At 34.3% G+C, this 22,742-nt stretch overlaps 1 protein-coding gene across 1 annotated transcript; it reads left to right on the top strand.

Annotated features, from left to right (window-relative positions):
- The first annotated feature begins 20,980 nt into the window (after positions 1 to 20,980).
- Positions 20,981 to 22,287, top strand: LOC114759360 (uncharacterized). The gene is made up of 2 exons (XM_028948526.1): positions 20,981 to 21,236; positions 22,001 to 22,287. The coding sequence occupies exons 1-2, from the start codon at positions 20,981 to 20,983 to the stop codon at positions 22,285 to 22,287; spliced, it is 543 nt and encodes a 180-aa protein (XP_028804359.1).
- Positions 22,288 to 22,742: the final 455 nt, after the last annotated feature.

The following is a 22,742-nucleotide window of genomic DNA, read 5'->3' as shown; positions in this document are numbered from 1 at the left end:
ACAAGCATGCTTGACAGAAAACGAATTACCATAAATTTTCACAAAAATAACCAAAACACATTCATGCTTAAAGGAGAATTCAAATAACATAAAAGATAATACAATTTTATTCCTTCACCTTTTTAGTCTTATTTATTTATTTGTATCCATTAAGCTGATAGAGTTACGTGTATCTACTTTTGTTAATACCAATTTAATTATGATGGATAAAGATTGGACACATATAGAAAAAACCCTAAGTTACCTCGTTTTTCTCAAGATCACAAGTAGTCAAGTAGCAAATTCCAAGCAACAAGGTTCTTAGTGAGAGTCTACAAAAGTCACACACATGTACCAAACTATTAATAAAAAAATTTTGATCTATCAAAAATTTACCCCTACTATTCTAAAATTTTCCCAAGCTGTCCGGGGGCCTTAGCGTCAACCAAAAAAATAGATATAATGACACTCGTAAAAATCTCATTTTTCATTTAGGTAAATACTATTATTAAATTTATCTTAGCATATTTATAGAACCTTAAAGTTCCTCGTAGTGAAAATTTATTCAATTTTTTTTTAAGCAGATTCCCAGGTTTACAAAATTTTAAATTGTTATAATTTAAATCTATATTTTACATGCGGGTTTTACATCTGTGGAGGCAACACTGAGCCATTATAAAGGTTCGACATATCCTAATAAAAGAGAAAGCTTGAATCCTAAATTTCAAAAAGGAGCTTCATTTTGGGATAAATAAGTTAACTAAACTCATAACATAACACACACACTCATATATCTCCGTATACGCACGCACACACACGAAGAAATCTGGAGGCCACTCAACAAGCTTGGAGCTAAGCTGAGTCTATAAATTTTGTTTTATATCTACCCCCACTGTTTATAAATCGGTGTGTGTATCTCTGTACATATAAATATATATACCCACCAATAAAACTTGTCGTTTGCTTAAACCAAGAAGAGAGTACGTTTGGTATTATTTACATAAATTTATATTGGATAAGGAGGATTGAAAGGGGCGCACATGCTCATAGGTGAGAAAAGACAAAATTCAAAGGGCAAGATAGACTTTAAACCATAGGATATACTAACATAAATTAATAGGGAAAAGGACAAAACTCATATGGAGCCAACCTATAGGAAGAAGATAGGGAGAAGTGGAAGACAATACCTCTAGAGTATGCGAAGAATTGTAGCGGCGTGGTTATTGAAAACGGAGCAGAGGAGGGTCTTTAAAAGTATAGTATAGAGTTTTGACTTATTTTACTTATATATATACACCTGTATTCATATATATATATATATATCTAATTCGAATCAGATCTTATATATATAGTTTAAAAGTAACCCAATATAATGGTTTTATTTGATGAGGATAATATCCCCGTGTTTTTTTTAAACTCAATTCTTTTTTTAAATATAAATATAGGTATATATATATATATTTTTAAACTTCAGATAACAGATTTGAAATTTGAATTTGAAGTTATCTCATATTATTATTACTACTATGATTATCATCATCTATAGCCATTTTTTTTATTTTTTTAAATACCTATGCACTTATTTACAATTTTGTTTTATTTTATTTCACTCTCTTTTAAATGTCTCATTTTCTTAAATTTATTATTATCTATATATTTTATTTGCTTGATCAATGATTTAATCTAAACTTTCTATAAATAACTATTTATAAACCTAAATAAAATTTGGGATGTTATAGTTCTCCCCTCCTAAATGAAATTTTATCCCCAAAATTTAGAGGTATCCAAATCAAAACAATCAATTGCAAACAAAACAACACGTCAAACAAACACAACAGGCATACAAATTAATCACATACCTAAGCAAACAAGTGGGAGTATTCTTGTTTCATCTTTTCTTTAGTTTCCCAATTAGCATCACCTGGGGTTATTCCCCTCCATACGACCTTGACAAGTCGGATGGTCTTGTTTCTTAACTGTTTATCCCTAGCATCTACAATTCTTTCTAGTTCCACGTTGTAGGTCATATTTTCCCGAATCTCTATCTCCTCGGGTTCAATGATGTGGGAGGGGTCTAGATGATATTTCTTCAACTATGATACATGAAATACATTATGGACATTGGCCAATTAAGGGCGCAAAGCAATCATATAAGCTACCGGCCCAACTCTTTCCAAAATTTCATAAGGACCCATGAATCTAGGAGTCAACTTCTTAGCTTTAATTGATCTTCCAATACCTGTCATTAGTGTAACCCTTAAGAAAACATAGTCACCTATCATGAACTCCAACGGCCGTCTCCGCCTATCAGCATAGCTTTTTTGTCTACTCTATAAGCTGTGCGTAGCTTCTGTTTAACTAACTCAATTTTCTGGGTGGTTTGATCTACTAAGTCAGGTCCCAATATGCTTCTCTCACTCAACTCGGTTTAACAAAGGGGAGATCTACATTTCCTTCCATACAGTGCTTCGTATGGTGCCATTTGGATAATAGAATGAAAACTGTTGTTATATGCAAATTTGGCAAGTGTAAGATGACTATCCCAGCTTCCTTTCAACTCAATTGTGCAAGCTCATAACATATCCTCAAAAGTTTAGATGGTTCTCTTAGACTGTCCGTCAGTTTAAGGGTGATAAGCGGTGCTAAAATTCAGACGAGTACCTGAAGAGTCATGCAATGATTTCCAAAACTGTGAAGTAAAACGTGGGTAGCGATCCGACATAATACTCTCTGGCACCCCGTGCAACCTAACTATTTCATCAATATAAATTTGAGCAAGCTTCTCCAATGGGTAGTTAGCCTTGATAGGTAGAAAATGAGCCGACTTAGTTAAACGATCTATGACTACCCAAATGGCATCATTCCCCGAGGGGGTTCTAGGTAAACCCATGATGAAATCCATAGTAATGCTATGGTCCTAGAGGTCTTTGATGTTCAATTTTGACCTGTTGACAAGTTAAGCAGTGATTGACAAAATCAGTTACATCCTTCTTCGTTCCTGGTCACCACTAATCATTCTTCAAGTCATGATACATTTTAGTCGCCCTAGGATGAATGTTGTATTTACTCCTGTGAGCCTCATCCAATATAAGTGTCTTCAGCCTGTTATCGTTAGGAAGGCATACTCTTCCTCTGTACTGTAGGAGCCCATCATTGCTAATCTCAAAGTCTTTACCCCTTCCTTCCTCAACTTCCTCTCTAACTCTTAACAAAAATTCATTATCTAGTTGTGCAAACTTAACTTCTTTTCATGTCACCCTCTCGATTGTCAATGCTTTTATAGTAGCGAACAACCTGGAGATCTTAATAGGGACATTTTGGGCATCCTCCAACAATCTCTGCTTTCAAACCATCATTTGAGGTGCATGGATAGACTTTCGACTTGGAGCATCTGTGACAACATTAGCCTTTCCAGGATGGTACTTCAACTCATAATCATAGTCTTTCAAAAATTCCATCCACCTTCTTTGCCTCATGTTGAGTTCCTTTTGATCAAATAGAATTTTAAACTTTTATGATCACTGAAGACTTCAAACCGTGAACCATAAAGATAGTGCCTCCAGATCTTCAAAGCGAACACAACTGCTGCCAGTTCCAAGTCATGCGTAGGATAATTCTCCTCATGTGGCCTTCGTTGTCTTGAAGCGTAAGCTATAACCTTACCATTTTGCATTAGCACACACCTAAGACCCTTCTTTGGAGTATCTGTATATAACGTGAATGGTTGCATGGGGTTAGGGATCACTAGCACAGGTGCTGTAGTCAATCTGGTCTTCAGTTCTTGGAACGCTGCCTCACACTTCTCAGTCCAAAGAAATACACAATCCTTCTTTGTCAACTTCATTAAAGGCATGACTATTTGTGAGAATCTCTTAATGAATCTTCTATAGTAACCAGCCAACCCTAGAAAACTCCTAATCTCGGTCATACTTTGCGGTCTTTCCCATTCAACACTGCCTCAACCTTATTAGGGTCTACAGACAACCTTTTTACCGACACGTGTCTTAAAAACTTAACTTCCTTGAGCCAAAATTCACACTTGGATAGCTTCGCATAGAGCTTATACTCCCTTAATACCTGCGGTATCATTCTAAGGTGCCCCTCGTGCTCTTTCTCATCTTTAGAGTATATAAGGATATCATCAATGAAGGCCACTACAAATTTATCCAAATATGGCCTAAAGATCCTGTTCATGTAATCCATGAAGACTATTGGGGCATTAGTTAAACTAAATGGCATGACTAGGAACTCATAGTGTCCATATCTAGTACGAAATGCAGTTTTCGAGATATCTTCAGCTCGAACTCGTAACTGGTGGTAACCTAATTTCAAGTCGATTTTGGAGAAAATAGTTGCTCTATTCAACTGGTCAAGCAAATCATCAATTCGTGGTAGAGGATATTTATTCTTTATAGTTACCTTGTTCAGTTGGCGAATTGATACATAATCTCATGCTTCCATCTTTCTTCTTCACAAAAAGTACTGGCGATCCCTAAGGGGAAACACTAAGCCTTATGAAACCCTTCTCCATTAGTTCTTTAATCTGCTTCTTTAACTCTACTAACTCTACTAGAGCCATCTGATAAGGAGCTTTAGAAATAGGCTCCGTTCCGGGCACAAGGTCAATTGCAAATTCTACTTCTCGTTTTGGGGGCAAACCTATAATATCCTTAGGAAACACTTTAGGAAATTCACTTACTATCACTATATCTTCAACTCCCTCTTCCACTTCTTCTTGAATGGAGAAGGATACAATATAAGCCTCATACCCCTTTCGAATATATCTCTTAACCTGTGCAGATGACAGTAGTTGCGGTCTACCGGAAAGATTCAGAGCAGTTGGTAGGGAAATAGTCTTCCTCTTATAGTGAAGGATGGCATGGTTTGCGGATAACCAATCCATTCCCACCATGAGATCGATACCCCGTAAGAGTAAACAAACTAGATCTATAGGTAAAATTTTACCATCAAACTCAAGCACACAGTTTAATGTAGTCTGGGAGGTTCTTACTGAAGCTCTAGCTGGTGTAGAGACAATCATATCATAAGGCATTTTATAAACACACAATTTCAATCGCAGCACACAATTATCAGATACAAATGAATGGGTTGCCCCAGAATCAAAAAGAGCTTCAATTTCAGAGCCTTGGAATTTGAGAGTACCTTTTATGAGATTTGATGCTCCATTCGCCTCTTGTTGGGTCATTGCAAACACCTTGCCTGAAACAATGTTTCGATTCTTATGAGCTCCTGACGAGTCGGTCTCACAAAATCTGGTGACATGGCTTGGCTTTCCGCACCTAAAGCATATTAAACACCTACTTTCTGAATGCACCCTCCCACACTTGGCACACTTTTGGCTATTTGTTGTACTAATGGCAGGAGCAAAAGAACCCTTGGCAGAATTTTGTCCTCCTATAAATTGGCTCCTTGAAGGTCCACTATACTGATTCCTTGGAGGTCCATTGAACTAGTTTCTTAGAGGCCCACTGAACTGGCTCCTTGGAGGTTGTTGGGGTCACTTACTTGATCCTTTAGCACTATAATTGTTCCTCTTACTAACACCCCCAGTAGGTCTCATGAAAGAGGCATACTTGCCGTGGGATTCCTTCCTCTTTTCTGCTTCCTCTTCCCTCATCCTTCTAGCAGTGATGTGCAGCTTGGTACATAACTTTTCAAAGTCCTATATCTCAAATGGTACCAATGCTGTCCTTAACTTTGGCTTAGCTTTCTCCAGCAATTGCTCACACATCCATTTTAGATTATGGTGCTCCTAGAGGTAAGTGCTATATTTAGACAGTTCCAAAAAGCGAGCAATGAACTCATCTTCATGCAGATTCCCTTGTTTGAAAGCATAAAATACAGCCTCTCTCTCGGCTCTAATAGCTGGAGGGAAATAGTGTTGCATGAATTTATCTTTGAATTCTTCCCAAGTAATGTCTGCGTCATCATCTGGTTTCATACTATTCCACCACTGCTGGGCTGCTTTTTGTAACAACTGCTCAGCTAGTCGTACTTTTTGATGGGAGGTGCATTGGACAATCCTGAAGATCTTTTCCACTCGCTTGAAGTTTTCCTTCAAAAACTGGAGGGTTAAACTTTCGGAAAATCTCCCAAATTGGGGTGATCTTGACAAGTTGGGAGAGCTTGTTAGTACTGTTGCCAGACTTTTACTTGGAGCCCCTCGTAGAATGGCGATCACTAGGTTCATCGACAAGAGGGCTTTTTCCCTTGACAGGGCTATTACTCTGTTCTTTTATTGCAGCTAATTGTTCTTCATGCCTATTTAATATCTACCCTATGTTTTGGATTGCATCTCTTAACTCCCTCAAAATGACATCATTGCCTTGTGAATGATTTTGGGAAGGTGATGAAGGTAGATTTGTGTTGGTTAGTTGTGTAGTTTGTCTAGTGTTCACCATTTTCTCTCCTCCTATGTAAGGTTACCACATAAGTTAAAGTTAGCCAAAGGAAGAGAATAATTAAAGTAATTGGATATAAGGGGAAGGGAAAGGCACATGCTGATATCTACTTGCTATGACCTCTAAACAGATTTTTGTGGGAAGTAAGAATGAAAATAAAAATAGAAAAGGCCGCAGAACGTTGTAGCTCTGATACAAAAAATGTAACACCTAATTTTCTAAGCTACTTAAAACACCATGTAAAAAACTAGTTTGATCTTAAGGTCTCATTAATAAAGTTAACACTCATAAACCTGGCCTTTTAACTACTACATCAAATAAACCTGAGTAATAAAACCCGTAATATAATTTGAGTATAAATATCCAAGTCTGCAGTCTCAAAGTCTAACATAACATAAACCATGGAGAAAACTTGAAATAAAATACTAAAGTCCATCAATTCAAGGAATTAACAAAATAATGATTTTGTGTCCTAGGGTCATGGCAAATAGTAAAGAATCAAATTAACTCAGCATGTACTTGAGAAGTTTAAGAGCCACTAGCTCACTCCTCTGGTACCTTCCCTTGCTTCCTATAAGGATTGTCACCTAGAAAATGTTAAATAATTGGGATGAGCACAAACGTCTCAGTGTCACATCCGGCAATAGGGTGATTAGGAATAAGGAATATTCTTAAATAATTAAGGGTCAAATATGAGAAGGAGAAATAGAAGAATTTTGGTGAAAAATAATTATTATGATTTTCCAAGCCAATTATAGAAATTTGACTAATTAAGAAAAATTGGTCAAAAATAATTATGGAAAAATATTTTCAAGTCTTGGAAAATTAAGGAAAAATAAGGATAATGTCCTTTGAGAATTATATGGGATTATAAAATTGGTTTCATGACCAAAAGAATTTAAGGGTAATTTAGCCTAATTTAAGGGCTTTTATTTGGAAAATTCCAAACAAATATTTTAAGAAGGATAAAAATTCTAAGAAAATTTCTATGATATTCTAAGGAATTATAAGAGATTATGAAATTAAAAGAAGACCGTAAAGTATCTAAGATTTTTCCCAATTCCTTTGAAAAGTGAAAAAATTACTAAAGAGTTTTTCTTTTTATTTAATTATTGGGAAATTAATTTTGAAACAAAGAGGGCAATTTGGGAAGATAAAAATGAAGAGAATAGATTATGGATCTGATAGAAAATAATTACAGAGGTCAGAATACTGTAATTATAGAAAAGAAATTAAACTTGGAATCAAAGTACACCAATAAAGCAAGACTAGAGTCTTCAATTCAAATGGTTCACATTTAGCCATGTGTCAAGCCCATAATGGAGAGGATTTGAACTGGCCATGTGTCATTCCTCAAATGGAGAGGATTTTGACTTTTGGTAATTAATTTTATTTGCATTTAGTTAACTATGAAAGAGAAAGCAAGATTAAAGAGGGTAATGATACTTGGATTTGCATTTATGATGGTGGTTGAGATATTTTTGGTTCATTAAAGGAGCTCTCCCCCCGCTAAATCTGATTAATGTTTTGGCCAAGAGGAACCAAGAGGGAAAAGGAAGAACTTCAAGGAGAAACCAAAGAGAAAGGCATCAACATTAAGCATACAAGTGAGAATCAATGTTAGTTTATGGTTCTAAATCGTTCCTTGTCTTGTTTTCTTGCTTTGTATGTTGAAAATTCTGCTTCTTCTCCTTTTATTGTGCTGGCTGAAATGAATATAAAGGAGGGAGGAAAGTTTTGTTGTTCAAACATGTTAAAACACTTCAAAGCATGATAGATCCTAATAGTTACAAGTGGTTGTAGGTTGTTTTTGAAGGGTTTTTTTTTTTTTATGTTTCTCTTGAGGTTCAGTTCGGCCAAGATAATAAATGGATCCTAGGATGAGTTTTTCAATGTTTTAATGCTTCTATTGTGTTCAAAATAGAAAATGGTGTAGGATAAACCTAAAGAACAAAGGTTGGAAGCATTAAAGCCAAAGTTGTAATTTTTAGAAAATGAGCCCTACGGTAATGAGCCCTATGGTTTGGCCAAGCTGAAACTGAAAGAAGGAGTTTTATTTTCTTAAATCCAAGCACAAATTTGAAATCTACATGAAAAGCCATGTAGGAAAAGGTCAAGAGGGAATTTTAGGGTTTATGGAAACAAATTCTAAAATTTAAAGAACAAATGTGAAAGCTTTAAGGGAAAAAGGTTGTCCTTGAGTTATGTTGTTGATTTTTATGTGGAATGGTTGGTGATTCTTGCTGCTCTTTTTATGAATTGCCATGTTAGGGTTTGGACTTTGTGGAAGCAAGAAAGAAGAACAAGAAAATCAATGAGCATTGGATCAAGGTAGTGGGATTTAATTAGTCATTAATGTTAACTTTGCATTGTTATTTATGGCATGAATGCTTGCTATTATATGGTTGAACTATGATGTTTGTGATATGGTTGCTCCTTGCATTTGTTGCCATGGCCTTGCATGTTGAGGTTGCCTATTTATAAGAAGATTAGTTCTCCTATGATAGCTAATGTTGAAATGCTTTATAATGATGGGTGTTGATGTTTTGGTTGATTAATCTTACTACTGGGATTTCTTAAAATCTCATCCCTCAAATACAATCTAACATTTTAGGGCCTGAAACTTCTAAGAGCAAGCTGCAGATTGAAGGTTAAATTATGGTGTCACACCATAAAAATTCATGGACTTTTGGTTATATAAATATTCAGTTGAACAGTGCTGTAAACCTACTGACACCGTCAACTTTAAGTGACATTTTGATCAAGTTCCCGAACGCTTTTAATCACGAAATTTGGCATGATTATAGATCACGTTCTGAGCTTCATTCTACTAGCTAACACATTAAAAATGACTAACTATATGATTTTTAATGATTTTTCAAAGTTAAGGTTTAGAATCTGGAAAAAGGGTTTTGCTAAATGAACAGAGGTGACTTCCACGAAAACCTGACACTTTTTCAAATAGAATTTGTTCACAAGATTATTTTTCCTTGAAAGAGAATTCAAAGAGCTTTTTATATAATTTTGAACAACTCTATTTCGATTTTTCTAGAATAAGTTATGAATTTTTGAAGTTGGGCCAGAAAAGTGGATGTTTACCTGATAAACAGTGAAAATCCGAAAATCAGCATTTTTGGAATAAAATTGAGGACAAGACCATTCAATGTAGTTTAAAATGGTTTTAATTGAACGCTAAGTTGATTTGATAGTAAGGTGTAACACTTAGTAACCCAGAGTTCAACCATATAAATACAACCATTACCCAAACATTTTCATATTAGCTAGCCAAACAGATATCGCAACAGCTTAAATAATCATTAGCAAAATTTGTAACTAATTTAATAATATACCATGTTTATATGCAATGGATGTTTCCTCTCTTATTGCTCCATCCAACCTTATTCCGCTGATTAGAACCATAGGCTTATACATAGTTTGGCCCACACACAGGACTGACCAAAGCTACTCTAGTACTTAGGATGTATCTGGTCAAAGATGCAGAGCCCAAGCCTAGACTATGGCTCTCCTCTTTAAAAGAAGCAGGAGGTTTCACTATCCCACGTTCCCCTTCTACAAACCTGGTTAGGTAAGTATTAAAGAACGGGGCTCTAAAAAGGCCAACCACTTTGCACTAAGTAGAGGCAAACCACATAGCCATAATTTGTCACATATATCAATATCATAAACTCCCAAGTCCAACCGCCTATGCACGTCATGAATATATAACAAATCCAGTATATGCAAGCATGCTTGAAAGAAAACGAATTACCATAAATTTTCACAAAAATAACTAAAACACATTCATGCTTAAAGGAGAATTCAAATAACATAGAAGATAATACAATTTTATTCCTTCACCTTGTTAGTCTTATTTATTTGTATCCATTAAGTTGATAGAGTTGTGTGTATCTACTTCTGTTAATACCAATTTAATCATGATGGATAAAGATTGCACACACATAGAAAAAACCCCAAGTTACCTAGTTTTCCTCAAGATCACAAGTAGTCAAGCAGCAAATTCCAAGCAACAAGGCTCTTAGTGAGAGTCTACAAAAGTCACACACATGTACCAAACTATTAATAAAAAAATTTTGATCTATGAAAAATTTACCCCTACTATTTTAAAATTTTCCTAAGCTGTCCGAGGGCCTTGACGTCAGCCAAAAATATAGATATAATGACACTCATAAAAATCTCATTTTTCATTTAGGTAAATACTATTATTAAATTTATCCTAACATATTTATAGAACCTTAAAGTTTCTTGTAGTGAAAATTTATTCAATTTTTTTATAGCAGATTCCCAAGTTTACAAAATTTTAAATTGTTATAATTTAAATCTATATTTTACATGTGGGTATATAGATAAGGCTAAGTACATGCGGGTTTTACATCTGTGGAGGCAACACTGAGCTATTATAAAGGTTCGACATATCCTAATGAAAGAGAAAGCTTGAATCCTAAATTTCACAAAGGAGCCTCAGTTTGGGATAAATAAGTTAACTAAACTCATAACATAACACACACACACACTCATATATATATATATATCTGTATACGCACGCACACACACTAAGAAATCTAGAGGCCACTCAATAAGCTTGGAGCTAGGCTAGGTCTATAAATTTTGTTTTATATCTACCTCCACTATTTATAAATCGGTGTGTGTATCTCTGTATATATAAATAAACTTGTCATTTGCTTAAACCAAGAAGAGAGTATGTTTGGTATTATTTACATACATGTATATTGGATAAGGAGGATTGAAAAGGGCACACATGCTCATAGGTGACAAAGGACAAAATTCAAAGGCCAAGATAGACTTTAAACCATAGGATATACTAACGTAAATTAATGGGGAAAAGGACAAAACTCATATATGGAGCCGAACTATAGGAAGAAGATAGGGAGAATGGGAAGACAATACCTCTGGAGTATGCAAAGAATTGCAGCGGTGTGGTTACTGAAAACATAGGGTTTTCACTTATTTTACTTATATATATATATATATACACCTGTATTCATATATATCAAATTCGAATAAGATCTTATATATATAGTTTAAAAGTAACCCAATATAATGGTTTTATTTCATAAGGGTAATATCCCCTTGTTTTTTTTTAAAAACTCAATTCTTTTTTTAAATATAAATATAGGTATATATATACTTTTAAACTTCATATAACATATTTGAAATTTGAATTTCAATCTATCTCATATTATTATTACTACTATGATTATCATCATCCATAGCCATTTTTTCTATTTTTCTTTTTAGAATACCTATGCACTTATTTATAATTTTGTTTTATTTTATTTAACTCTCTTTTAAATGTCTCATTTTCTTAAATTTATTATTATTTATATATTTTATTTGTTTGATCAATGATTTAATCTAAACTTCTTATAAATAACTACTTATAAACCCAAATAAAATTTGGGATGTTACATCTGGCCAAAGATACAGAGCCCAAGTCTAGACTATGGCTCCCTCTTTAAAAGAACCAAGAGGTGTTACTGTCCCATATTCCCCCTCTATAAACCTGGCTAAGTATTAAGGAACGAGGCCCTAAAAAGACCAACCACTTTGCGCTAAGTGGAGGCAAACCATGTGGGCAGAGTTTGTCACATATATTAATATCATAAACTCTCAAACCCAACCGTCTATGCATGTCATGAATATGTAACAAATTCAATATATGCAAACATGCTTTAAAGATGAATTATCATAAATTTTCACAAAAATAACCAAAACATATTCATGCTTAAAAGGGGAATTCAAATAACATAGAAGATAATACAAGTTTATTACTTCACCTTTTTTGTCTTGTTATTTATTTGCATCCATTTAGCCGATAGAGTTATGTGTATCTATTACTATTAATACCAATTTAATCATGATGGATAAAGATTGCACACACATAGAAAATCCCCAAGTTGCCCAGTGTCCTCAAGTTCACAAGTAGTCAATCAGCAAATTCCAATCAATAAGGCTCTCAATGAGAGTCTACAAAAATCACACACAGCAAACTATTAATTTATACTTTGAATTATAAAGCAATTTATCCTGAATTACTCTAAAGGTATCTAGAGCATTAAATTTTTATAAGTAAAATTTTATAAGAATATTATTATTGATTAATACTTGGGCAATTTTTAAAGCCTTAAAATTTTCCCAAATGACCCAAAATAATTAATTTCGGTTCACATGATTAGGATTATATAAATTTATTTTTCTTAAGTTATAACTCATAATAATATATACTAAGCAGATTGCAAACATTAAATTTGCAAAACACCAAATCTTTTACAGCTCCTAAATTTTTAAATCATAGTTTAGACTCATATCATAATATATATATATATATATATAACGTGCGTGTGTGTGGGTTTAGGACGAGGGATAACATTAAAATAATTTAATCAAAGGTACTGCAATCCTAGAATCAAAACGTGACATTTGAATGCAAAAGGGATAGGAAACATGCTGTAAGGTACTAGTGTCTAAGGGTAACATTAATATGCAAGAATATTTTATTGTGTGTTTTAGTGGGACTTATGACATCTGATAAGGAAGGACAAGGTACATGAAGGAAAAGTGACGAACAAAAGTAGAAATAGAGAAGGAATCAAATGGTAACCCATGTAAATATATAAAGGTACATACAAGGTTAATTCACAGTATAACGTGATCTGGAGAAAGTTATAAATATATATATATATATATATATAAAAGCTAGGATTACAATTGCAGAAAATTGAGAATTCATAAGATTATTATACTTGGGATATATATAGCAACGTAAATTTCAAGAAAAGGAAAGGCAAAAAGAAAGAGAGCCAACTAGCACTCTGGGTAATATGATGAAAGGGGAGTTAATGAGAGGGAAGAGAAAAAGAAAAGAAAGACCAGAGGAGGAGGAGAGGTACCTGGCGGCAGAAAAAAAACGAAAAAAAACAAACAAAAAAGACTGAAAGAGAGCACCCTATGAAAAACTAGGTTTAGGCTACCTATATACACACACATATATTTAAATAGACAAATTTAATTTTTCTTATCTGGCTATTTAGAATTCTAGGGAATCATTTAAAACATTTATATATATAATATAAATATATAAAAAAAAACTTAAACCGATATGATACATGTATATATATATTTATATTCCTACTAAAACTACTAGATATTCAAGATAACCAAGTTGTTTGGGATATTTTGGATTTCTTCCGTTTCACCGTTTATTTTATTTATATATATATACACTCTTGATAAATCATTGTTATTTTCCTTTTTAATATAGTATGTATATAGTTATATATATTTGTGTTGATTTTATTTAATTTGATTCTCTTTTAAATATCTCATTTTCTTGGATTTATTATTATATATATTTTTATTTCTATGATCAAAAATTTAATCCAAACTTTCTATAATTAACTACTTACAAACCCAAATAAAATTTGGGATGTTACAAAGGTCTAAGCTTTTCAGCAAAATGACATGGATGTGGATGCTTTCATTGCTAAATTTCTGTAATTGATCAAGCATATAGCTTATGGACAGTTTGAAAAGAATAGCAAGTGGATGGTAGACAGGTTATTACAGAAGGCTACATCAGAGTTTAGATGACAGCTAGTGCCACTCTAGATCGCTTCTTTTGATGACATGTGTACTCAACTTCGTCTCCTTGATGCTAAGATTAAGGGTTATGGCTATGAAATTGAGCCAAGGAGGGATTCCCAAGGCCGTTTCTCTTCCTTTATGAGGCCAAGTGGTAGAATTAGCAAGAAGAGTGGATTCAATCCAGGAAACTCTAGTAAGAAGAGCCACTTCTAGTACAGACAGTCACAAAGGCCCCTACTTCTAAGGGGTAATGCTAGTGGGAACCACTCATCATTCAGAGGCCCTACTGCTTTTGCACCCAACACTGCACGTTCTCCAGCGTGTTCCAGGTGTGGCAAGCATCATTAGGACAAGTGTTGGACTTGCTTTACTTGTGGTAAGGTTGGACATATTTCTCGCTATTGCACTGAAAGCAAACAAAGTGCACCAGAGACCCAATCTACTATTCCTAGCCGTGTGTTTGCGTTGACTCAAGAGGAGGCTGGTGCGTCTCCCAACTTGATTAGAAGTATAATTTCTCTCCAAGGTCACAATATACATGCATTATTTGACTCTGGTGCTACACATTCTTTTATTGCTTTTGAATGTGCTAAGCGATTAAACTTACATGTTATGATTTGCCTTTTGATATGAATGTTTCGACACTGACTAGATCTTCTATAAAAACTTCAAATGCATGCTTGAATCTTATGTTGGAGTTTGAGAGTCACAAAACAAAGATTGATTTGATTTGCTTGCCCCTTAAGGTCTTGATGTGATTGTGGTCATGGATTGGCTGACAATTAATGGTGTCATAATTGATTGTAAAGCAAAAACTGTTTCTTTGTCTATGTATTGCATGCCTATTGAGGTGCCTAATGGCCCTCCTCTATTATCAGCTGTTCAAGTTGAAAGTTGTATAAAGCAAGGATGTCAGGCCTTTATGGTCTTCTTTTCTATGCAAGTTGAGATAGAAGAAGGGATTGGTGAAATTGAGATTGTGAATGAGTTTCGTGAGGTATTTCCTAAGTGTCAGGATTATCCCCTGAGCGGGAAGTAGAGTTTTCTATTGATTTGCCTCCTAGGACAGAGCCTATCTCTAGAGCTCCCTATCGAATGGCTCCTGCTGAATTGGTAGAACTAAAGAAGCAGCTTGAAGAATTACTTGAGAAAGGATTCATTAGACCAAGTGTGTCGCCATGGGGATCACCAGTGCTATTTGTGAAGAAAAAGGATGGAACCTTGCGGTTATGTATTGATTACCGATAATTAAACAAAGTCACCATCAAGAATAAATGCCTACTACCAAAAATTGATAATTTGTTAGATCAGTTGGTGGGGTTGGCAGTATTCTCTAAGATTGACTTAAGGTTAGGATACCATCAATTAAGAGTTAAAGCAAAAGATGTTCCTAAGACTGCTTTTCATACCCAGTACGGTCATTATGAGTTTCTTGTGATGCTATTTGGCTTAACCAATGCTCCAGCTGCATTCATGGATTATATGAATAGGATCTTCAGACCCTATTTGCATAAGTTTGTAGTGGTTTATAGATGATGACATTTTCATCTACTCACGAAACGAAGAGGAACATTGTGAGCACCTTAGAATAGTGTTGCAGGTATTAAGAGAGCACAAGCTTTATGCTAAATTGAGCAAGTGCGAGTTCTGGCTTAAGGAGGTAAATTTTTTAGGGCATATTGTTTCAACTATGGGGTTGTAGTGGACCCTACAAAAGTTGATGCAGTTCTTAAGCGAGAACAACCGAAGTTAGTGACAGAAGTGAGAAGTTTTCCAGGATTGGCTGGTTACTATAGGAGGTTCATACAAGGATTCTCTTAGTTGGTTATGCTACTTACTAAGTTGACCAGGAAAGACCAACCATTCATCTAGACAGAGAAGTGTGAAGCTGCCTTTTAAGAGTTGAAAAAGAAGTTGACTTCTGCACCAGTATTGGTTAATCCTAATCCCGCATTGCCATACACCTTACACACTGATGCTTCTTTAAAGGGTTTAGGGTGTGTATTAATGTAAGAAGGAAATGTTGTTGCTTATGCTTCTAAACAGTTGAGACCACACAAGGAGAATTACCTAACTCATGACTTAGAGCTAGCAGAAGTGGTATTTGCATTGAAGATATGGATACACTACTTATATGGTTCACAATTTGATGTTTTTAGTGACCATAAGAGTTTGAAGTATCTTGTAGATCAAAAGGAGCTCAATAATTGACAAAAAAGATGGATGGAGTTCCTGAAAGATTATGACTTCCAACTTAAGTATCATCCTGGTAAAGCGAATGTTGTTGCTGACGCTTGGAGTAGAAAAGCTGTTCATGTATTTCAACTGAGTCTCTATGAGAACTATTTGTTAGAAAGGTTGAAGAATACTAATGTGCTAGCTGATATGGATACAATCTTCCGTGCTATGTGAATTGAGAATGAATTCTGGAAGGAGCTCAAGATAGCTCAGTTAGAGGAAGGAGAAGTAAGTGATTTTGAAGTTGGTGAAGATGGAATTTTGAGATTCAAAGAGAGAGTTTGTATCTCTAATGATGGAAAATCCAAACAATACATCTTAGAGGAATCTCATTGAAGCAAGTACACTATACATCCAGGAATCACCAAGATATACAATGATCTAAAGCAAAATTATTGGTGGCCTGGAATGAAGAAAGACATAACAGAATTTGTCTCATGTTGTTTGACTTGTCAAAAGGTCAAAATTAAGCATCAAAAGCCACCAGAGTTAATTCAAATTTTAGAGATACCAAAATGGAAATGGGGTAGTATATCTATGGATTTTGTAATGGGGCTACTGAGGACACCTAGTAATCATGATGCAATTTGGGTGATTATTGATCACTTGACCAAGTCTGCTCATTTCTTGCCTATACGAGCTACTTATACAATAGAAAAATATGCTCAATTATATGTGAAGGAGATTATCAAATTGCATGGTGTGCTAGAGAGCATTATCTCTGATAGGGATCCAAGGTTCATGTCAGGTTTCTGGAGAGCCTTATACCAAGCTATGGGTTCTAGGTTGAAATATAGTACAGCTTATCATCCACAGACCGATGGACAAACAGAGAGAAAAATCCAAACCTTAGAAGATATGTTGAGGGCTTGTGCCATTGAATTGAAAGGTAGCTGGGATAGTCACTTGCCATTGGCTAAGTTTGCCTATAATAACAGCTATCACTCAAGCATATAGATGGCGCCTTACGAGGCATTATACGGCAAAAAGTACAAATCGTTGTTTTGTTGGACAAGATTGAGTGAAAGAACTATCATCGGCCCTGATTATGTTAACCGTACTATAGAAAAGATTGAAATGATTAAAAAGAAGTTGTTGGCAACTCAAAGTAGACATAAGAGCTATGGGATAAACGACGGAGACCCTTGGATTTTTGCCTTGGTGATCATGTATTTCTATGTATCACCCCAATGACAAGCATTGGAAGGTCTATTAAGGCCAAGAAATTAAGCCCAAGATTCATGGGTCCGTATGAGATTCTTGCAAGAGTTGGTGAAGTAGCATACCAGATTGCATTGCCACCATAGTTAGATAGGGTTCATAATATGTTTCTTGTGTCACAATAAGAAGTACCAACCTGGTCTCTCATACATCATTGAGCCCGAAGAAGTTGAACTCCGTGAGAATTTGACTTATCGGACAAAAACAGAGTGAATTGCCGACGTGAAGCATAAACAACTAAGAAATAAGACAATTCGACTTGTGAAAGTCATCTGGAAGGGTATGGCTCCTGGTGATGCTACACAGGAAACAGAAGAGAAGATGTGATAATCTTATCCTCATCTTTTTAATTAGGTACGTAGAATTCCTACTAAATTGAATTTTGGGAACAAAATTCCTATTTAGGAGGAGAGAGTTGTAACATTCCATTTTGAAAAAAAGAAGAAGAAGAGATACATATAATATTTTATTTTATTAAATATATACTCCTCCGGTCCTAAATGTAAGACCCTTATACTAGTTTGCATAAGGGTCTTACATTTAGGACCGGAGGAGTATTATAATATATTATAACAGTAGGAGGCATGTGGCCACCCACTGTCCGGTTGTGAGGGAAAGGGAGGGGTTGATCTCGTGCCCCCTTCCCTTTAAAAAAAATTGAAAAGTTTGGAATGAAATAGTAAGTCACGTGACCCACTATTAATTCCCTTTCCCTCCGTCCAGCTTTCCCCCTCCTCTTGTGCTTTGTCTTCGCATTTTTCCTCTAGTCCACTTGAGAGAGAGTGACCGTGAGAGGGAGGTGGAGAGTGAGAGAGAGAAAGGGGTCTTACTTGGTCTTATCTAAGCCATCTATGTAAGATATTTTCTTCCTACTTTCTCTATTTAACTTTTTCTATTTATTTTTCTAAATTTATGACAGAAGAATAAATTTTTTTAAGGCTTGATAGATTTTTAATCTTTGAGGTTTCTAACTTATTATTAGGATGTTAATGGAGCTTATGGGGTTAGAATAAGAGTCTTTATGACTTGGATTTTTTGTTTTGATGGTTGATTTGAGGCAATGTAAGTTAGGGTTTTGTTGAAAAATTGTGATTTGTGTTAATGATGATATTAATCTCAAAATTGATCTCTTAGTTTAGTTCATTGGAGGTTATATTGAGGATTCAATGCTTGAATTTTGAAGATTTTTGTTGAAATAAAAATGTTGATGATTTTTGGAGAGACTTTAGTTAGTGGAAGTAGGGTGTTTGGAATAAATTGGGGAAAATGTTAAAATTTAATGATACTAGTGAGGGGGAGGTGATTAATGGAAGAAGGAAATAGGATTGTAATAATGATTGGAGGCATAGTTGATATATGGTTATTTTTTTAAGAGTTAAAGTAAGCACTTTCTAGAGATTTTTGGATGATTTGAAGGAATTATTCTTATTAATAATGTGAATGAGAGAATAGAGTTGGGAAGTAGTAGAAATTGTTACTTGGAGGAATAGATGAATTATTATTTTTCCTAAAGATAATTTTTAAAGTAGGCCAATTATGGGGATTTAATTAATAAATTATTTTTAATGTTATATTACTTAGTTTTTTTTATTAATATATGTTTATAAATTTATTGTTGTAGAGTGACTTGGTTTGGGCTCTTGGGTATTGAATCCTCCCATTTTAGTTCTTGTGTCAAGAACTTGAGGTAACCACTTTCTAATTTACCTTGTATGCTTATTGACGTGATTATAAGCATGTGTTAATATTATAAATGTTATCATTATATGTTATGGTGATTGATGTATAAAGAGTGAAAATATATATATGAAAATTTATGTTTTGATAAATTTATTAGTTAAGTGGGCATGAATATGAGAATAAAATTTAATTATTGAATATGAGAATACTTTATGAAATTGGATTGTGTGAAATTGGATGGTTGGAATGCTTATGGAGCTGTATTAGGTTGTGCTAAAGTGTAATTGTGGGAGGTTTGATTATTTTATACCACATGATATAGCTATCACTTGGCGTCCGGTGGTTGGCTTTAACATTCTTAGGACCCTCGGTATCACCCTTCCTTTGGTCGGGTCAAGGGTCAGCCTAAGGGACATAACACCTTTCCATATTTCAAGGAAAGGGAACCCATGGTCCTATATGAGCTCTGTAACTTTTGGCCGAGTTACACCTCATGATTGGAGAGCTTGGTGCAGTTTTGTAAACGAGATGAATCCTGTTATGTGTGAATAGCCCATAGCTTCTGTCAGATATTACAAGGAGGTTATAAGGATGGTTGATGAAGTTCTGTGCATGCAAGTTACTTTTTGAATTATTATATATTATTTTCTGTAAAGATGTTTATCCTATATGTTATTTGAAATTGTACTTTACCTGTTTAACTATCTTGTAATTACTGCCTATATACTTCTTGAATTGGAATTGTGGTTACCAGGTCAATTTGGCTCACCCCGTGGTTATTTAATATTTTTCAGGCGAGGGTTCAGGTATTAGTCCCAAGGGAAAATTGTCTAAGGTTTGAGCTGCCCTTTCCACTTTGTATAGCATCTATTTTGTTATACACGCCATATTGATGTATATTGCCAAACTTTAGGGCTTTTTTGTTATACCTAACATTATTTTAATTTTTTCGCTACATTCTGGATCTATGCTGTTGGGTGGAGCCCTTTTAGATGTATATATGACTTTTATTTTTGTTGCATTTGTTATGGGCGGTGGTGACTATTATTTTGACGAGTTTCAAATGCCCCAACCCATTTACAATTGGTCTTAATTGTAATTGGGATTCCAGATTATTGCTGATGGATTTGATACGTATGTGAAAAATCAAGTGTTGGTTATTTCTTGTTATATTAATCATTTTGGCTATTATGATCTTTGCTATAGATGCGACTTGTTAATTACCATGATGTACTTTTTTTTTTAATTAGTTTTGTTCTTTTTATCATGGTTAGCTTTTCACAATGATTAGCAAGGTCTTTTATATAACTATGGTAGTTCTTAATTATATGATTTATTCTTCCTACCATAGTTATTACCTAAATATTTTTGGTTAAATCCTTTTTATTTATTGATCTTTAAAGAATTAATTATCATTTTGAAAATGTTTATTTACCATTAATTACGAAGGCTGTTACGAGGAATCTAGATGAGCATTTGGAACATTTGCATTGTGTGCTTGATGTTTTGAGAAAGAAAAAATTGTTTGTATATCTAAAAAAGTGTGACTTTTGCATAGATAAAATTACTTTTCTTGGTTTTGTGGTAAGTGCTAAAGGCATAGAAGTTGATGAAGAAAAGATAAGAGCTATAAAAGATTAGCCAACACTTAAGAGCATAATTAAGGTGAGAAGTTTTCATGATTTGGCTAGTTTTTATAAGCGATTTGTGAAAGATTTTAGCACACTTGCTGCACTATATGTTTTAAATGGGGTAAAGCACAAGATGATGCATTCAATAAACTTAAAGGTAAATTGTGTACTACACTTGTGTTAGCAATGCTTGACTTTAACAAAACTCTTAAGATTGAATGTTATGCATTTGGAGTCGGAATAGGAGCTGTTTTGATACAGAAAGAAAAGCCAATTGCATATTTTAGCGAAAAGCTAAATAGAGCAGCCTTGAAGTATCCAACTTATGACAAGGAGCTTTATGCACTCAAAAGACCATTCGTGAATTGGCGACATTTCCTTTGGCCTAAACAATTTGTCATTCACACTAATCATCAGTCTTCGAAGCACATTAAAGGTCAAGGTAAGCTGAACAAAAGACATGCAAGGTGGCTAGAATTTATTAAGACATTTCCATATATCATCAAATACAAAAAAAGTAAAGAAAATGTGGTTGCTAATACATTGTCAACAAGGTATAATCTTCTTTCTTTTCTAAATACTAGATTGCTTAGATTTGAATATAATAAGAAATTGTATGGAAATGATGCTGATTTTGCTGAAGTATTTCTTCCTTATGAAAAGAAAGCTTTTGAGAAGTTTTATAGAGTTGATCGGTACTTGTTTAAGGAAAATAGCTTGTGGGTGCCTCAATGTTCTTTGCCTAAATTGCTTGTGAGGGAAGCATATAGGGGAGGATTAATGGATCATTTTGACGTGAAAAAGACTTTAGATGTTTTACATGAATATTTCTTTTGGCCTAAGATAAAAAGTGATGTGGAAAGAATCTATGCTAAATGCATAACATGTAAAAAGGCTAAATCTAGAGTCTTACCACATGGTTTGTATACCCCATTACTTGTGCCTAATAAACCTTGGGTAGATATATATATGGATTTTGTTTTGGGTTCGTCTAGGTCAAAAAGAGAAATGGATTCTATATTTGTCATTGTTAATAGATTCTCTAAAATGGTACATTTTATCCCATGCCATAAAATTGATGATGCCACACATGTTGTTGATTTATTCTTTAAAGAATCAATAATGATGTTTACAAAATTTATCTACGTGGTGAATATAATGTTAGTGCTACTTTTAATATGGCTAATTTATCCCCTTTCGATGCAGGTGAAGATTTGAGGATGAATCCTTTTAAGGAGAGAGGGAATGATGTAATCCATCAAGCTGACTCTTCAACTTCAAATGATCTTTTGCAAATTCCAAGTGAGCCAATCACAAGAGCAAGAGCTAAAATAATTAAACAAGCATTAAATGGGCTAGTACAAGATACATTGGCAAAGAAAGTGGTAATTGGATCATCAAAACAGACTGAAGATAATGAGGACATCACTAACTTCATTTGGACTGAAAATGGTACTACTGAACATATTTTGGGCTTTGAGACTTCCAATTAAAAGGTTTGGACCAAGTGCTATACATGGGAAGACTAATTTGGGCCTAAACAATCACATTTTGGGCTTAATATGCTAATTATATTCTATTAAATGTATTTATGCGAAAATTAGAAATTAGTTGGTAGATTTGAACTTTGAGTTCTCAAGTGAGTTGCATTCAGTCTTTCCAATTTCTTTTAAGTTTGTAATATTTTGAGCCTCTAGGTTGCATTAAATACTTTTTAGGTCAAATTTGAATGTATCTTTTTAAAATACTTTGAACCCCTCATTTTGTTTAGGGTTTTTCATTGAACTAACAGACTAATTAAGGCTTGATCAACCTTGTGGTATCTTCCTATATTTTGAGTTATTTTTCTTCCATACTCAAGGGTTCAAGTGGATCACTAGATTTTTGTTTAGCTTTTTTAGGGTGAATTTATTTCATATTGATTGTGGGTTCGTAAGATATTTTCTTT

This window comes from Neltuma alba, unplaced genomic scaffold (genome assembly GCF_004799145.2).
Source record: "Neltuma alba isolate B1F8T4 unplaced genomic scaffold, ASM479914v2 tig00010830_pilon, whole genome shotgun sequence".
NCBI classification, from domain to species: Eukaryota; Viridiplantae; Streptophyta; class Magnoliopsida; order Fabales; family Fabaceae; genus Neltuma; species Neltuma alba.
Note: the sequence above shows the minus strand (reverse complement) of the source record. Positions and strands in the feature narration are given on the sequence as shown.

Coding starts and splice junctions, on each gene's coding strand:
- LOC114759360 (XM_028948526.1), top strand. CDS start 20,981: ATGCTTGACTTTAACAAAACTCTTAAGATTGAATGTTATGCATTTGGA. Junction 21,237..22,000: donor GAAGCACATTAAAGGTCAAG/GTAAGCTGAACA, acceptor CTTTCGATGCAG/GTGAAGATTTGAGGATGAAT.